We start from the raw sequence: 19,164 nt of genomic DNA on the forward strand, positions 1-19,164 counted from the left end.
ATTATTTAGAAAGCTGGCCATCGATGACATTAACCTGTAATTCAGAGTGGATGTATTTTTTTTTTTTTTTTTTTTTTTTTGCATCTTTCTGGAGTTTCCTCCAATGAAAGAATAAATTGCTTTGGAAACATAGCATTTGAGGAGCTGAAACCTTGTTTATCCAGTTGTCATACATTCATTGAGTCCTCTGTACTCAAGGCTCTGAGCTAGGTGCTAGGGACACACCTTTCTGGCCACAAATAACTTTTGAAAAAAGTATTTCATCTGCCTTTAGGACTAGCCTATGTAATTAATGGTAAGTGTTCTCTGTGAGTGGTGAAGCAGCCACTAACTTACCATCCCACGCATCAAACATATCTGTTATGAAGTAGTCAATGAAGGAGATCTGGGACTTGGGGATGCTGCAGGTATTCCGGTCAAACACTGGCATCACCACTGGTAGCCCCTGTCTCTTCTCTTCATCCGTCTGTAAGGAAAACACCACCACAGGGCCATGGGCACATAAGGAGACTTCACGGCAACAGCATGTTTCTCCAAACAATTCTCTGAACATGGTGATTATCCATTTTTATATAGAGAGAAACAGGCTCAGCAAGGCCCTGAATCTTAGGTAAGTCAGCCACCACACCTGCTGCAGTGACTGAGGTCAGGTTTCTGACACTGACATCTCCTACTTCTCATGCTATACCACACTCCCTCCTACAGCATTGATCTTAGGGGGCTTAGCCCCTCTTTCTGATCTGTTTTTATTATTTAAAAGATATTTCAAAGTCTGACCAATATTACTACTACTCAAATCACTACTACTAGTTAACATACTGAGGGAACAGAAGCAACAGTGGTTAAATCTACTGGCAACTTTGCATAAATCAAGGAACTGGCACCAAATAGTATTAAGAGCAATTGTCATTGTATTTTCACTGTCTTATGCTTAAAATTAAAAAAAAAAAAAAGTTTCACCTAAGAAATTACTTTTTGGAAGCTGTATAATAATTACTAATTTTATTAAGTCTCCACCTTTTGAGTATGTCTCTTAATATTCAGCATGACAAAAGGAAGTACACAGAAAGCCCGTGTGCTGTATACCAGCCTGGTCTGATGGTCATCAACAGGAATTGAGTTGTGAGCTGAACTAGTTACTTTTTTTCATGGAGCACTGTTTTTACAGAGGAATGACCGACCGAATGGTTGTTCTGATTTGAGTATTAGCCATGCAGTTCTCTCAAGGTATGTGGAAATCTGGGTACTACGCACATTATGGTGTAATGTGTGTAAAGCCATACTTCACAAAGCTGCATAGTAAGATCCACTTTTCCTAATGCTATATTAAGCCAGAAGCCAGCTGATCAGAGGCTGCCTTTGTAACTTTTTGGATTTTTAGGTCACGCTGACTCAGGGAAAAGGATGCCTAAGTAGGAAGCTTACATCAGTGAACTTAACTGTGATTCTCTCCCATTCCCCATTCACACACTGAGAATAGCTTGGAGTAGGACTTCACATCCTCTGTGTGGATCCTAGGAAGCCCATTAATGGCCTCCTACCAGTGTTTGGCTCTGCTCACTGGTTTCAGGACAGTTGATCAAGCAGCCTTAAAATATCCACTGGTGTTCAAGGAATAATTTGTTCCCCTCCCCTCTTCTGGCAAGCTCAGAACTGCCTGTCCTACTTTTCTTCAATTCAGCAGCTCCTTCTCAGCCTTGCAAGCTACAGTTAGCTTACCCGGTTCTCTGTTGGCCATCTTCCCTCCCAGCCCTGCTAGACACTGTTGGCAATTTGTTATCCTTCCTCAGTAGTACATTCCAGCCAAACAGATGCTTCCAAATGCGGTCACTGTGGCTACTTATCTCCTGTCATGTACATACACACCAATCCTTAGAAACTTTTCTCTGGAAGTAGGGCTATAGTTCAAATGGCATGTGATAGTCTACTCTTTTCTGAATTTTTCTTAATTCCTCTTTTTACTCCCACAGTTAAGGTGAATTACATATTGCTGTTCTCCTTATATAAAAATCCTATTTTTCCAGAAAGTCTTTTTCTATTTCTGCTTTTCTATATCCTTCAGGAAAAAAAGCAACTCTGATATCACTTGTCCAAAACCCCCCCTTTATCTGAATTTCTGTAGCACTTAATATATACACTTCCTTTAGATGTTCATTTTTTTTTCATGTGGGCCTTTCTATGTGCACATCCCTCCCTGACTGGACCATGAGTGACCCATATCAGGGATGTATCTTACTCATGTCTGTGTTCCCAGAATGCACTGTGGAGGCACTCACTAATAATCTGGTAAATGAATGGGAGATTTCCTAGTTCTTGTGGAAATTCAGGATCCAACAATTTGAGGATAAAATTTACTTCCATAGGCTCAGTCTACTCCCCTTCTCCCAGAGGGACTTCCCTTAGGATACTGTAGGTTAGTCCCTTCAGAACCAGAAGTCTACACCAGGCAGAGGAGAGCTGCCTCCTTCCAGGGAAGAGGTCAGTAATTGATAAAAAGTTACTCAGCGGGAGGACCCACAGAGTTCTATGGCCTTGGGCCCACTCCTAGACAGTAAGTGGAACCTCCCTCAAGTCAGCGCACCTGTGCAAAATACTCCTCGGAGATCCTCCCGGCCCATTCGATGCACAGGTCCAAGGGGCGACATGGGTTGGCCACATCAGCACACTTAATCATCATGCGCTTGATCAGGATTTGATTTTCTGGAAAGTTCTTCCCAGTAGGGTTACATTCACAGTCGCTGCCCTCAGTCTGGAACACATGATCAGATTAGGGCTGATTCACGAGGATGGTAAAGTCACAGGTACCAACTCACCAGGCACGCTTTGGCATGACTGGGACTCAGCAGTCAAGGCTTTTTCTGTGAGCAACTTGGTAGTAATCTCAAAGAAAGAGGGTTCTCCCCATCACCAGTTTTTCAGAAAATGTGTAGAAGCAGAGTTTTCAGTTCTTGAATATGTTAAAGGTGGGAAGATGGCACAGGTGACTCTTCAGTTATTTCTTCATTTATTTTCCTTGTTCCCACTCACCAGCTCCCCTCTCCTGTACCTTCTGTCTACCCCTCCCATTTTGATCATTCTCAGAAGGTATATGGACACTTTTGCTTTCTTGGCTGATCTTCTGGGTGGTAGGGAGTGTAAGCCATGTAAATTTGGGGTAGATGGAGCAAGAGTGGGCTAGGGCAGGAGTATGTGTGTTCAATGACATTGGAAGAGATGGTTGTTATGGTTTAGATTTGAGGTGTCCCCAAAATGTCACGTGTGAGACAAAGTAGGTAGGCTCTGAGGTGAAATGATTGGATTATGGAAGCCTTAACCCAATCAGGGATCAAGCCTTAAACCAATAGGGATTAACTGGATGGTAAGTAGAAGAGGTAGGGTTTGGCTAGAGGGGGCAGATCCCTGGGGAATGCCATTTTTGTCCTTATTGAGAAGAGTGTCTCCCCATGCCTCCTTTTCCTTCCTGATCATCATGTCCTGAGTTGCTTTTCTCCACCACACTCTTCTACCATGATGTTCTGCATCACCTTGAATACTGAGGAATGCAGCCAGCCTTCTATGAACAGAGACCTCTGAAACTCTGAACCCCCAAATAAACTTTTCCTCCTCTAATTGTTCTTGTCAGGTCTTTTGGTCACAGCAGTGAAAAAAAAAATTGACTAAAACAATGGTTATGCACCAATACATACTAATAGGAGGATGTCAGTGGTCCTGAGCCACACAGCCAGGTTGGGGAGTGGGTGGGCATACATTCAGGCACAGGCCAGTTATAGAGCCTGGGAAGTTATTTTCCATTCTCAAAGGCACCATTGATTTAATTGTGTGAAAACAGTTAATTAGTTTTCCAGGGCTTTGCCAAAATGAGAGACTGCATAACATTCAGGGAGTTTTGTTTTGTTTTGAGACTGGACTTATTTATTAAAGCATTGATAGAATACTTTCTGAAGATTGTTCTGATTGATGAGCAATCGGAAGATACTTCTTACTACAGACCTCACAGTCAAACATAAATCTCAACAGAAGAATTGGGGGTCTTACTTGGATAGATGACCCTCCCAATTCTAATTTTATGATTCTGTGTAACTTTTCCCCTCAAAATACCCATGTTCTTTCTCCCATAAGGTGCTAGGGGAAGGCAAAAGCCCTGGCATTGTACTGTGAAGTTCTTGTTGGAGGGGGCTCAATACTGGTGAAATGGACACTATCCTTCTCCCCAGGTTAGTCATATGATGTGCTCTATAGTCTTCTTACTGATCATCATATTACCTTTAACGTATCCATTCATGATTCTATACTTAGAGGATCAAAAAAATTCCACCAGAAAACTTCTAGATTTAATAAATGAATTCAGCAAAGTAGCAGGATATAAAATCAATACCCATAAATCAAATGCATTTCTATACATCACTGATGAATCCTCTGAGAGAGAAATTAGAAAAACCACCACATTCACAATAGCCTCAAAAAATGAATAAAATAGTTGGGAATCAATTTAACAAAAGAGGTAAAAGACCTCTACAAGGAAAACTACAGAACACTAAAGAAAGAAATTGAAGAAGACCTTAAAAGGTGGAAAATCTCACATTCTCTTCGATAGGCAGAATTAATGTTGTCAAAATGACCATACTACCAAAAGCGCTGTACAGATTCAATGTGATACCAATTAAAATCCCAACATCATACCTCATAGAAATAGAAAAAGTAATCATGAAATTCATTTGGAAAAATAAAGAGACCCAGAATAGCCAAAGCAACCTGTAGCAAGAAGAGTGAAGCAGGTAGCATCACAATATCAGACCTTCAACCATACTACAGAGCCACAGTAATAAAAACGGCATGGTATTGGCACCAAAACAGACATGTAGACAAACTGTATAGAATAGAAGACAGACAAACCCACATAAATACAGTTATACTAGTTGAAAGCATACAAAACATACATTGGAGAAAAGATAGCCTGTTCAACAAATGGTGCTGGGAAAACTGGAAATCCATATGTAGCAAAATGAAATTAAGCCCCTATCTCTCACCATGCACAAAACTCAAAGTGGATCAAAGACCTTGGAATTGAAGCAGAGCCCCCACACCTGACAGAAGAAAAAGCAGGCCCAAATCTTTATCAAGTCGGATTAGGCCCCAAATTCCTTAATGAGACCCATAAAGTGCAAGAAATAAAATTAAGAATAAATGGAATGGATTCAAATTAAAAAGCTTCTTCTCAACAAAAGAAACAATGAGGTGAAGAAAGAACCTACAGTATGGGAGCAAATTTTTACCACATGCAAATCAGACAGAGCACTGATCTCCAGGATATATAAAGAATTTTAAAAACTTAGCACCGAAAAAACAAACAACCCAATAAACGGTCTAAGAAACTGAGCAAACACTTCTCAGAAGAATATATACAATCAATCATTTGATCAACAAATATATAAAAAAATGTTCAACACCTTCAGGAATTAGAGAAATGCAAATCAAAACTACTCTAAGATTTCTCCTCACTCCAGTCAGAATGGCAGCTATTAAGAATACAAACAACATACAATGGAATTTTACTCAGCAATAAAAGAGAATAAAATCATGGCATTTGCAGGTAAATGGATGGAGTTAGAGAAGATAATGCTAAGTGAAGTTAGCCAATCCCCAAAAAATAAATGCCAAATGTTTTCTCTGATATAAGGAGGCTGACTCATAGTGGGGTAGGGAGGGGGAACATGGGAGGAATAGATGAATTCTAGATAGGGCAGAGGGGTGGGAAGGAAAGGAAGTGGGCAGGGGATTAGCAAGGATGGTGGAATGTAATAGACATCAATGTACAAAGTACATGTATGAGACTTGAGTTGGTGTGAACATACTTTATATACAAAAAGAAGTATGAAAATTGTTCTATATGTGTAATAAGAATTGTGATGCATTCTGCTGTCATGTATTTAAAAAATAAAACCAATAAAAAAGAATACAAACAACAATAAATGTTAGTGAGGATGTGGGGGAAAAGGCACATTCATACATTTCTGGTAAGATTGCAAATTGGTGCCGCCAATCTGGAAAGCTGAATGGAGATTCTTTGGAATCTTGGAATGGAACCACCATTTGACCCAGCTATCCTACTCCTTAGTCTATACCCAAAGGACTTAAAAATGGCATACTACAGGGACACAGCCACATCAGTGTTTATAGCAGCAGAATCCACAATAGCTAAACTGTGGAACCAACCTAGATGCCCTTCAACAGATAAATGGATAAAGAAACTGTGATATATATATTATTCAGCATTAAAAGAATAAAATTATGGCATTTGCATGTAAATGAATGGAGTTGGAGAATGTCATGCTAAGCGAAGTAAGCCAATCCCAAAAAATCAAAAGCCAAATGTTTTATCTGATAAGTGGATGCTGATCCATAATGGGGGGGGGGGGGGTGACCATAAGATGAGTGGAGGAACTTTGGATGGAGCAAAGGGGAGGTGGGGAGGAGGCATGGGGGTAGGAAAGATGGTGGAATGAGACGGACATTATTACCCTAGGTACATGTATCATTGCACGAATGGTGTGACCCTACTTTGGGTGCAACCAGAGAAATCAAAAAGTTTGCTCCATTTGTGTACAATGAATTGAAGAGCATTCTGCTGTCATTTATAACTAATTAGGACAAATAAATTAAAACTTTTTAAAAAATTATCTGGAAAAATGAAGAAAGACTCTACCAGCACTAATTCCAATTTTGGTTAATATTGTTCTTTAACTTTAAAATTCCAAATAAAGTTTTTTGTATTTTCTGATTAAAAAAAATAAAAAAGATAGCCATTCATCATCCATCCATTTCTCCAACCTCCTCTGCTCCAGAAGTGTGAGCAGAATGCTACCTTTGCAGGGCTGCAGACAGCTTCATGGTTTAGAAGATAGTTGATTTCATCTTAAACAACAGAAATGTGAACCTTCTGTCCCTTGTTCCTAAAACCCAGATTTTAAGGACCTTAAGGCAGGTCCAAGGTACATCAATAAGCTTTAAAAAAAAAAAAAAAGAAAAAGAAAAACAACTTTCCTTTTCCATCCCATTTTCAATATAGTCTTCGGATACTAGTATGCTTTTAAGGTGAATCAGCAGGAGTGAGGTTCTTAAAAACATTCTCCAACTGTGAGGTCTCTTAAGAGCTCCAAGAGCAGAATTAGAAAGGCCTCGGCTCCCCTAAGTTAATGCCACTGTTCATGCTGGTCTCCACTGGTCTACAGGCTCCTTCCAGCAAATTCTCTGGGCCTATCATACTACTGGCTTTATCTCAGAACCTTTTTTTTTTTTTTGACTTAGCTCAGAGTTGCTATGGACACTGTCAATCTGTTCTCATCCCCAAGAAAAACAAGAAGCCAGGACTTTCAGCTCTTTACCAGCTCCAAGCAAATAACCACCTTGCATTCAAGAGGGAGAAAATGCTTTGATGCCAGAGTGGGTGCTCATGTATCAAAGTACAGTTGAATGCATCTCATTACATGGGAGATGCTTACCTCAGCTGCCATTGGCTTGTTGATGCTGTTCACAAATTTATTCACATGTTCAAAGTGTTTTGTCATCTCTGTTGCCAAAACCATGTCAATAATAGCCTGGCGCAGCGTTCGATAATGGTTCCTAAAATAACCAGAAGACAAAGGGCCTTGTTCACATCATATCCCAAATTAGAACTGTTCTGTTGCCGTTTCACCATGCTTCCCACAACCTGGGAGAAAGCTGGGCCAGAGTTAAATGAGTGCAGATCACAGAAAAGTTTACCTGCTTGTCCTTTCAACAAGCCAGGATTGTAGACACTATTCCATTGTCCCCAGTGACCACTAACCCGTCCTCATATGAATGATGAGTATTAAAAGAAAAGAAAGTAACTGTTGTATGGTGGACACTTATTTTACAAGGTAAGTCCCTTCTCCCTTTCCTTGAGACCACCAGAGCCAGGGAGGTGGAAGGAAGTGACAGGCTGGGACTGTCACTTCCTGATAAGCTGTCCCTCTACATTCTGTGCAGACAAGACTCCTATGCAGAGAACTCTCATGACTTCTTCTGATGATGGAATTGAAAGAGATTTTCTTGTAAATAAGCAATTCTCTAACTTCTAGTCATAATGGATAGAACATCAAACCCAAATTACTGTTCAATTCCTATCGTTTCTTTTTTTTTTTTTTTTTAACTTTAAGAGCCAGAATGGAGGGGCTGACTAAAATTAGCTATTAGAAAAAAAATTCTTTCTTGCCGGGAGAGGTGGCACACGGCTGTAATCTCAGCAGCTCAAGAGGCTGAGGCAAGAGGATCAAGAGTTCAAAGCCAGCCTCAGCAAAAGTGAGGCAATAAGCAACTCAGTGAGACCCTGTTTAAATAAAAGATAAAATAGGGATGGGGATGCGGCTCAGTGGTCGAGTGTCCCTGAGTTCAATCTGCAGTACCCTGCCTCCCCCACAAAAGGAAAAAATTCTTTCTGCAAAAGTTTACAAACAAATCCTTGATACTTGAAACTAATTTCCCTAGATTTCTGGAGACTAGTGATAAGCTCAGGGAGACAAGAAGTCTTGAGACCCAAGCGAGCTCTGTGTCCTCTCCCAGGAGGTTTGCCCAACCACTGCACAGGAAATACCCAAAGCCTAACCTCGGGGCTACTCAGAGGCAAGAAGAACTGTTCCTGTCTGGTCACATCTGGCCAGCTATCAGCAGAAGAGAACTCACAGTGAGGAAACCCTTCCTTCCCAACCCTTTGGGCTCCAGCGCTCCTGCTGAAACCTCATGAGGTAGAATTTTAAGTGGCCAAAAACAGCTGTGAAAAGACAGGAGAGGACACATTTCTTTGAGTTACACAAAAGACAAGATGTCCTCCTGAGAGGGTAAAAATATCTGCTAGTCTTATTAGTAACACAGTCAATATTTATGCAGTGCTTTGTAGTGTATAAAACATTTTCATGAACTGACTGAACACCAAATAATATTTAAAAACAAGAAGGCAGTCTGAAAGGTAAAATTAAGTTTACAAGGCTCAGGTTATTATTGTGTTATCAGATACCATGCTACAACTATTCTTATTTCCAGAGTATTCAGAGAAGCCAGGGAAAGCCGAATTTCCCACTTTAGCTTTGCAAACCTGAGCACAGAAGCCCAAGCACAACAAACCTGTCAATGTTCTTGAAAATGTTGCACTTGGTGTCCTTGACTGTGAGCTGGAAGGCCAGGGCTGTGTGGTGACTCTCCAAGACTGCAGTGTCATTGTAGAGCACAGCGAGCTCACTGCCCGCGTTGCACAGGAAAGAGTTGGTCCTTCCCGGGTGATCCACGTCATGAACTGTGGCGGCAATCAGGGCTGCCACCTCATCCAGCTGGTCCAGGCTTCCCTGGGATAAGGGGAAAATGATGTTGAGCATTACTCATTGGGTTCTGCAGACCTGTGTCCATTCCTGTCTTGGGAGGGAAAGAGCCAGGGGGGTTTTAGAATGTTCTTTTAGCCTTCTGCTAGCCTTAGCTTAGAGGCGGCCTTGGACACATCATGTCACCTTGTGATGCTGTGTTATCTGGAGGGAAATGGAACCCCAAGCTGCAGTTGTAGTCCATACCCAAACCCTTTCCCAGAGCCCATGAACTCCAGTTTTGCAGGAAAAAGCCAAAGGCCTCCTGAATTGCATGCTGTGTAGTATCACTGTGACTATCTTCTGTGACAGATACAGTAGAGTAGCCTAGCATGACAAATATTACTTATTCTGTTGCCCACTTCTGAAAACATCTTGAGAGTGCTGGTGGTAAAGAGCACAGGTGGGACAGCACTAGTCACACAACGGTAGAGTGACTGGAGCCCAGCAGTAGAGGATCTTGGGCGAGTATAATTTTACCTGGACCCCAAAGCTAAGGGGGCACTTGCAGCTAAGAATGAAATTCAGTTCTGGAACAGCAGGTAGCAAAGGCAAGAAGAGAAACTCTAAAGCTTTCATTATGCAAATTAAGAACACAAACCAGTGCATCTGGGGATACAAATGTGTTCTTAGCTTGAAGCTTTAGGAGGAAGTTATCAAACAGGTTCCTGTTATAAAAGAGATGCCATTCTAGGAGATAATTCATTCAGTAATTATTTATTAGATGCCTACTGGGTGCCAGTTATCAGGCATAGTGTCATAGTTACAGCAATGATTTGTACCGACACAGTCTCTGCACTAATGGAGCTTATCATCTAGAGGGAGAAATAGAAATAAATTTTAAAAACACACCAATAGAAGTAACTATGTGGTTGTACTAAGAAGGAATGTACAAATGCTTTGCGACTATCACCATGGGACCTGGTCTAATTTAGGGCAGTACTGTCCAACAAGCATTCTGTGACAATGAAAAGGTTTTCTGTCTGTTCTACTCAATGCCCTGGTCCTGTGTAGCTACTGGAAATTGGCAATGTAGCCAGTGCAACGGAGAAACTAAACTTTTTAACTTTATTTCATTTTAATAGCCATGTGTAGCTAATGGCTACCAAACTGGATGGCAGAGACCCAGAGGGTGGCCAGGGATGGCTTTTCTAAGGAAGTGATTTGTTCTTATGCTGAGACTTGAAGAAAAAGCAGGAATTAACCAGACACAAGTGACAAGAATGGCCTACATGAAGCTCCTGAGAGCAAACAAGCAAAAGGGATTATTCAGGAAAACTAGAGCGCATCCACATGGCTAAAGGACAGGGAGAAAGGGGAAAAGTGCTCCCCTGAGTGAAGCTGGAGGTGTGGCCATAATTTTTGGTGTGCCCAACCTGCTGCTCAGGTGAGGAGGGCTGAATATGAGGCACAGCGTTGTCCTGCACAGACACCTGTCATGCTTATGTTGGATTGAGGGCTGTGCTGTTCTTTGCTGAAAGCTGTTCCCCTCAAAAGGAGCCATTTCCATTTTGAATCCTAATCTTATGGAGCTGGTAAGCAACAACCTGGATTGGTCCTGGGCAACATGACCAGATTTCCCAAGCAGCAGTAGATGTTATTCATCTTTTCAACTCTTTTCAGGGTAGAGTCTGTAGTAACCAGGCCAAGCAAGCATGACTGACCCTGTTTCACTTCTTTCAAGAGAGACACTGTAACCTACAGGTGCAGTCAGTTATCTCCAAGCTCAGGACTCAGAACTGCCTCAACTTGGGCTCCATTTCCAGTGATTCTATCTATACAGTGAGGACCCAGGGGGCCAAGCTCTGGGCCCCAGCTAGGGCTCCTGTAATGTGTCCAATCCTGCTTGGAGTCTCTGCCCAATTTATTTGTTTATTATTTTTTAAAAAATTTTAGTTGTAGATGGACACAATACCTTTATTTTATCTATTTGTTTTTTATGTGGTGCTGAGAATCAAACCCAGTGCCTCACATGTGCTAGGCAAGTGCTCCACCACTGAGCTACAATCCCAGGCCCCCTCTCCTCAATTTATTTTTGAACTATTCAACGATATAGAGTCAAGTAACTGGAATAGAAAACACAGGTGGCACCAGAGGAGACCTACCTTCCTATCTAGCCTACACTGATTTAAACCAAAAACACAATGACAACGACACTTCTACAAAGATACCAATAATGAGCTGTGTCCTGCCGTTTGGTGAGGACTAATAAAGCACTGTCTTGTAAGAAATGGCTGAGAGATGGCAAGAGAAGACCAGGCTAGATCATCATCAAGGATAGAGGAGAAGGAAGGGCCTGCCTAGGTGGGGGTGGTGAGGGGCTGTTTGTGGAAGAAGCTCCCAAACCTGCAGCTGTGAGATTCCAAATCTCTGGACACGCAGATCACTCTGGATGTGTTTTACTTCTTTAACCAGAAGTAGATTTGAATTTGGATCCCATGAGAAAGACTGGCCACAGTCTTTCAAATAGTTCCTTATTCACGATAGCCATTTAGGCCCAGAGAATAAGAAAGGAATGTGGCTGTCCTGGCCTCTACTTGCAGTAGCTCCTACGAATCAGTTAAGAGGGGAAGATGGGGAGGCGTCCATAACAAACTGAAGGAACCTGTCAGCTCTGGGATCATTGTCTCTATGGCTAGATAGAGGATACTTTATAATAGTGACATTAATTATTTGACCTTAGGGACTGGGGGTGAGCTCCGTGGTGGTCCATGTGCTTATAGCATGCACAAGGCCCTCAGTTCAATCCTCAGCACACACAAAAAGAAGATTGTAGATTTACTGTCCCTAGGAAATTAGAGGGACAAATGAGTCAAGGAAGTAATACATTTTCCTGACCTCTTCTTCAGTGGCAACAGGTCTGATGGAAGAGGCCTTAGGCGTAAATCCCACTGCAAGTGCCTCGTGGTGGACTGTCTGGTGATCTTAAGCTGGGAACTAAACCTCTGAGCTCAGGAGAATTTAATACCGCAAGTCTCCAAGGTTCTTTGCAGCTCTATGTTTTCTGAATCTCTGGCAGGGTCTGCCTGAGTTACGAAATGTCTTGAATTGTAAGCCTTGTTTCTATGAGTGTAGTTTGAGAAACCCAATCAGACTTTGAATGCACTAGCAGAACCTACAAGCTGAAGGAGAATACCTATTTTGAAGGTGGGGTGGGCAGGAAGATGATGAAGTGACTAAGTGTCTCCTAACTGGTCAGATGCTTCACCTGTTTTCCTAGAAGAGCTCTGCTTAGGTGAGGTTCACTTCTCACTCAAGACTGCAGCTGCTGGGGATCACAGCATTCATGACCTGGGGGCCGTTCTGAGTGGGTGGTGAGACCTCAGCTGTGCACCATCACATGGTGAGCCGTTTCACAGCAGAATCCCCAGTGGGGATGCAGAGGTGCTGTGGCTCCTCAGAGGGAGGTGTTACAAACATAGCCTGACTTCACGATTTCTTTCTTTCTTTCTTTCTTTCTTTTTCTTTCTTTCTTTCAGTAGAAGACAAAATTCTTCAAAAGCATCATTCTTGGACTACATCCTTTGCTTTCTTACTTAGGAGGGTGAATAATAGTATAAGTCACTGACAAACTAATGACACTAGTTTGGATGCTGTTTCTGCTCCTTGTAATTGTCCCACTGTCTCTTCTTCAGCATCCAGGGTCTTGATCCCTCATCAACACTTGTTTTGAGAAAACAATCTAATGTCAAGCATTCACAGAGAATTTCAGCCTCTATATAGCATTTCTCCCAAAGGTAAACCAAATATTAAGCTTTAGTTCTAACTGTACCAAAGAGATCACAAGCTTCACTGTGCAAATCGATGGTAGTTAAGAAAGAGGGGCAATGGGGATCTCCTGCCAGCTTTCCATGGGGAGGACACAAGGCCACCCTACAAATCAGCACTCATGCACGGACAGCATTGAACTCTTAAGTAAGAGCGAGGGATGTGGAACTCTGTCCCAATTAGGCACAAGTCATTGATATACAGATTCACAAACTTATACCTACAACCTACAGAAAACATACACATACACATGTTAAGTGAGTAGCTCAATATTATCTGGATTGTAACATTACCAATGGCCCCGACACTATAACTTTACCTCAAGACCTAGCAACCATTCGCTATGATAATGAAGTTCTGTCCTGCAACTCAATTTCACAATGCTGCTGGTGAACATTTAGAGCACAGGCTTATGGATCAGCCACACTTGTAAAGGAGTCTCTATCGTGGCATAAATTAACATTTTAAGCATTTGGGGGGAGGACAGGGCTAGGCAAAAAGTACATGTCTTTGTAACACCGAAATGACCAATTTGGTAGGGGGCCCCCCCAAAAAATCCTCTGTCAAATTGGCTGCAAAGTAGCTCTTTGCCTGATGTATTTAACTAAACCTGAGTTCCTGAACCTCTGATCCAGAGCAGGCAGTGAGAAGGTGATATCAAAATCCTACCTTCACTCTTTCCTTTCCAAGGAAGAAAGCGGTGGCATGCAGGACGTCCGCGGCATGGGTGGAGTTGTGGTAGGCATTGGAGGAGTGGTAGTTGGCTTCAATCACTTGGAGCCAGGCCCGAAGAGTGGTTTCAGAACAGTTTAAAAATTCACATACTCCAAACCGAGAGAAGACCTTTAAGCCCAGGTAAACCAATGGCCTGAAAAATAGGAAAAGAAAAAGCAACCCAGTTTCATTGAATTCACTGGTCCGGAAATTGCATTCTTTGATGATATGGGAATGGAGGCATTTTTCTTTTTCTTCTTATTCTACATGAACAAGGGCATAAAAATATCTCCCCAAATGAGTAGGAGATGCATCTTCTCACCAGTCACTTGTTCAATAGGTGCCTCTTGAGTATTAATCCAAACTACTTCTAGATTATCTGTAAGTCACAGGCCCTTTGGTGGCTCTGACAACCAAGATAAATCCCTGGCCATGCCTTCTTCCCTCCACATAAACCCTGCACCTGCTTTATGCTCCCTGAGGACAAAAGGAATGGCAAAGCCACCTCATTTAGAGTCATGCTACTTTTAGAGAGTCATTCATATCCCACAGACCACGACCTCTGGGAAGAAATAGCCTCCTCTGAGTATAAATGAGATTCTTTTAGTTCTCTAGTCTTCTCCCTGCCAACAGGATGGATCAAAGAAAGAGCTATAGAGCTTTTGAATGCACTTTTTGGAGGCAGGGAGGGGACAGGGTCTCACTATGTTGCCCAGGCTGGCCACAAATTTCTGGGCTCAAGCAATCCTACAGTGTCAGCCTCCCAATTATCAGGGACTACAAGTGTGTGCCACTGAGCCCTGTCTCATATTCATTTTATAGGGTGGAGCTTCAATAAGTTTGGGAAAGAGAAAACTTAAAACTCTTGGCTCACTAGCACAAAGGAGTGATCTGAGATCAAAGGACACTTGGGCTCTTCCCAGATCTTCCCCACTCTATAAAGGAGCTTTTTTGTGTGTGTGTCCCTCAAAATTTCCAGATGGGAAGACCTTGGACATGGCCATCAATCCCCACTAGCCTTAGCGAGAGATGTCACATACCTTTTGTGTGTAACCGCTTCCAATTCAAAGATGTTGAAGTCCCAACTTTCCTCATTATCAAGTAATTGGGCAATAGAAGGGGGAACGTCATTGATGGTTACTGGCATTGCGAGGTGACTGTGACTCTGGTGCACATCTGAGCAAACAGATGGAGTGAGAAAGCTGGTTAATTGTGAATTATTATTATTTTTTTTTTTTTTGGTACTGGGGACTGAACCTAGGGGCATGTGAGCACTGAGCCACATCCTCAGCCCTTAACTGTGGAATCTTGAGTGCCCCTGAGCATCTGTCATCATCTTCATGGTTGCCACTAGAAAGAAAGTCTTGAACTTCCAGAGGTAGAAAGATTTTTCACATCAAAATTTTTCTCTAATATTATGAAACCTTGAGACCCCCAAACAGAAAATAATTCAGTATAACTGTCTGTTTAAATGTATAGAGATCTACAATTCTTATTCTAAAAGTGCTGAATAATCAGGAGACCTCTTAATTAGGAGACCTAATTCAAACATGGGCCATAAAGATGCACAACCTCAAGTGAGATCAACTAGAAGAACAACAAGCCCCCTCCCCAATTGAAACAATAATTTCAACACTGGGGATGGCACAGGCTAAAGATGGGTTATTTGTAACAGGTAAACGGATGAGAACTTACTCTTGGTAAACACGTACTCATTTCCTGACAACCTTCTCAAGCCATCCTGGAATAAAAAGAGATGCTGTTAGAAGCAGGCTTCACATCCCATCATTGCTCTCTCATTTCCTTCATTAGCCAGAGCTCTGAACCCTCAATAACCGCTCAATCTGCAGCCCCAAGTAGAGGCAGAGCTCAAAATTAAATCAGAACAACAGCTATAAGACAGATGATACTCTCTCTTCCGTGGCCATTGTCCCAAGAGGTGAACTGTGACTACCGTGGGCATGACTGTGTGCGGGCCTCATACCCGAGCTGCAAGTTGGCTTGGTTATCATGGCATCTTCTGGCATTGTGAAGCCACAGAACTGAAATTGTAAAAGAGATCTCGCTTTGGATACACATTTTTTTCTTTTTTGATGTGTTCAAAGTCCCTCATAAGAATTGTGTTATGCTGATGTTCTTAGATTTGTATTTTGAAGAGCCAGAACCATGGGCCCCATTTGGGGGTAACCTTCTAATATAAAGTCTCAAAGAAGGTGGACCAATGTTTTATTAATAACTAACATACTTTTTTCTAGCTAGTTTTTTATGTCAGCATGGCTGTTAACCTTTAAAAAACAAAAAAGATTTCTGAGTTTGAGATCTTTGGAGTGGCAGAATAAGAGTGCACAGAATTTCAGTATTCTGGCATTTATTGGCTCTTGAACTTGAACCAGTCCCCGCAAAGGTTCTTGGATCTGAAATTCTTGCCTCCACCTTCCTTTCCTAAGTACCTCATTATTTAGATCTTTGCTTAAGGGTCACTTTAAATTGCTTGTTACCTGGGGAAAGTGTGTAGTAAGTTTTAAAGTAGTATTGGCTATGAACAACTCCCCTGAAGTCACATCTTGAATCTTTAGGTCAATAGCTTAATCTTAAAATATAGATAAGTAGATAAGCAACCACAGCCACGCCTGTTCTTCCTCTAAGTCAGGGATGGTAATTCCCCTGCCTTTTCCTTGCCTTTCTTTCTCTAATTCTAAAAGCCACACAAAAATGAGACCGACATCCATATGGGTCTTCACAGCCTTATCTGGGCAGGAAGTCCAAGAAGATATAGCAATGGAGGAGGGACACAAGAAGCTTATTCCTGGAACCAGCAACCTCCAGATGTAGCTCTGCAGTGGCTGCCCTGGTGCCAGTCTCTTGACAGTGTTCTCTAGAAGTTAAGTCCACACTGCATTGGAATGGGGCAGCCAAGGCCAGCCCAGGACCAAGGTGAAAACAAGAGGTCACTCAAAATATAGCTAAGCAACACTCAGTATTTGGAGGTAGGTCTAGATAGAAACCTTCAAAATTAAACTCCTACATGACTCTTAGGCTAGTTTTAGCATCTGATGAGGAGCCCAAATGAATAATTTTAATTTTTTTTCTTTTTCTTCATTTGCTAATAGATGATGATTAAAGCCAAATAAATCACAGCAAAACACCAGAGCAGGGTGAGTCCTTAAACACCAGCTGCTCTTGGTGGTCACACACCAGTGCTGTCTCTTGGTGTGTCAATGGAGGGTGGTTCCTTCTTCTCTTCTCCGCACTGCCTTTATCTAATTATAAATGGAACTTTATATAAACTAAAGGAAAGGATTCTAGATTTTAGAGGGAATGCTTTCAATTTTTCTCCATTTAGAATGATGTTGGCCTGGGGCTTAGCACAGATAGCCTTTACAATGTTGAGGTATGTTCCTGATATCCCTAGTTTTTCTAGCGTTTTGAACATAAAAGGGTGCTGTATTTTGTCAAATGATTTTTCTGCATCTATTGAGATGATCATATGATTCTTATCTTTAAGTCTATTGATGTGATGAATTACATTTATTTATTTCTGTATGTTGAACCAACCTGGCATCCCTGGGATGAACCCTACTTGATAGGGTGCACTATCTTTTTGATATGTTTTTGTATTCTATTTTCTAGAATTTTATTGAGAATTTTTTGCATCTATATTCACTAGAGATATTGGTCTAAAGTTTTCTTTCTTTGATGTGTCTTTGTCTGGTTTTGAAATTGGCCTCACAGAATGTATTTGGAAGTGTTCCCTCTTTTTCTATTTCATGAACTAGTTTTGAGAAGTATTGGTGTTAGTTCTTCTTTAAAGGTCTTGTAGAACTCAGCTGTGTATCCATCCGGTCCTGGGCTTTTCTTGGTTGGTAGGCTTCTGATGATGTCCTCTATTTTCTTTCTTGAAATGGATCAGTTTAAATTTTTATTTAGTTTGGGCATATCATATGCCTCTAGAAATTTGTTGATGCCATCGATATTTTCTATTTCATTGACAATTTTTCCAAACAATTTCTAATTATCTTCTGTATTTCTGTAGTGCCTGTCATAATATTTCCTTTTTCATCATGGATGTTAGTAATTTGAGCTTTCTCTCTCCTTCTCTTCATTAGCATGGCCAATGATTTATCAATTTTATTTATTTTTTTCAAAGTACCGACTTTCTGTTTCGTCAATTTTTCAATTGTTTCTTTTGTTTCAATTTCATTGATTTCAGCTACAAGTCAGGGATGCCCTCTTTTACCACTTCTATTTAACATAGTTCTTGAAACTTTAGCCAGAGCAATCAGGCAGTCAAAAGAAATTAAAGAACTCAAATTATCACTATTTTCAGATGATATGATTCTATACCTGGAAGACCCAAAACATTCCACCAGAAATCTTCTAGAACTAATAAATGAATTCAGCAAAGTAGCTGGATATAAAATCAAAACCCATAAATCAAAGGCATTTCTGTACATCAGTGACAAGTCCTCAGAAACAGAAACTAGGAAAACCATCCCATTTAAAATAGCCTCAAAAAATTAAATAAGTAAATAAAATACTTGGAGATCAACTTAACAAAAAAGATGAAAGACCCACAATGAAAACTACAGAACACTAAAGAAAGAAATTAAAGAAGACTTTAGAAGATGGAAAGATCTCCTTTGTTACTACCAAAAGTAGTATACACATTCAATGCAATCCCAATCAAAATCCCAATGACATTTCTCATAGAAATAGAAAAAGCAATCATGAAATTCATCTGGAAAAGTAAGAGACCCAGAATAGCCAAAGCAATCCTTAGCAAGAAGAGTAAATCTGGTAGCATTACTATTCCAAACCTTAAACTATACTATAAGCAACAGTAACAAAAACAGCATGGTATTGGCACCAAAATAGATCTGTAGACCAATGGTACAGAACAGAGGACACAGAGATTAACCCACAGAACTATAGTTATCTTATATTAGACAAAGCCGCCAAAAACATACATTGGAGAAAAAATAGCCTCTTCAACAAATGGTGCTGGGAAAACTGGAAGTCCTCATATAACAAAATAAAATTAAACCTCTATCTCTTACCATGCACAAAACTCAACTCAAAGTGAATCAAGGGGCTAGGAATTAAACCAGAGACCTTGTGCCTAATTGAAGAAAAAGTAGGCCCAAACCTTCATCATGTCAAATTAGGACCCAATTTCCTTAATAAGACACCTATAGTGCAAGAATTAAAACCAAGAATCAATAAATGGAATGGATTTAAACTAAAAAGCTTCTTCTCAGCAAAAGAATCAGTGAGATGAATAGAGAGCCTACAGCTTGGGAGCAAATTTTTACCA

The 19,164-nt window shown here is 41.1% G+C and overlaps 1 protein-coding gene across 10 annotated transcripts in view; it reads right to left on the minus strand.

Annotated features, from left to right (window-relative positions):
• The window catches only part of Pde8b (phosphodiesterase 8B), a 232,668-nt gene that overhangs the window by 1,935 nt on the left and 211,569 nt on the right, over positions 1-19,164 (minus strand). For all 10 annotated transcript variants that reach the window (XM_071612474.1, XM_071612473.1, XM_071612472.1 and 7 more), the window contains 7 exons: positions 15,546-15,591; positions 14,891-15,026; positions 13,806-14,004; positions 9,139-9,356; positions 7,500-7,620; positions 2,582-2,749; positions 337-466 (listed from right to left, as the gene is read on the minus strand). In XM_071612474.1, coding sequence (XP_071468575.1) covers positions 337-466; positions 2,582-2,749; positions 7,500-7,620; positions 9,139-9,356; positions 13,806-14,004; positions 14,891-15,026; positions 15,546-15,591 — 1,018 coding nt within the window. The remainder of the gene's footprint in view (positions 1-336; positions 467-2,581; positions 2,750-7,499; positions 7,621-9,138; positions 9,357-13,805; positions 14,005-14,890; positions 15,027-15,545; positions 15,592-19,164) is intronic.

Source organism: Marmota flaviventris, chromosome 5 (genome assembly GCF_047511675.1).
Source record: "Marmota flaviventris isolate mMarFla1 chromosome 5, mMarFla1.hap1, whole genome shotgun sequence".
NCBI classification, from domain to species: Eukaryota; Metazoa; Chordata; class Mammalia; order Rodentia; family Sciuridae; genus Marmota; species Marmota flaviventris.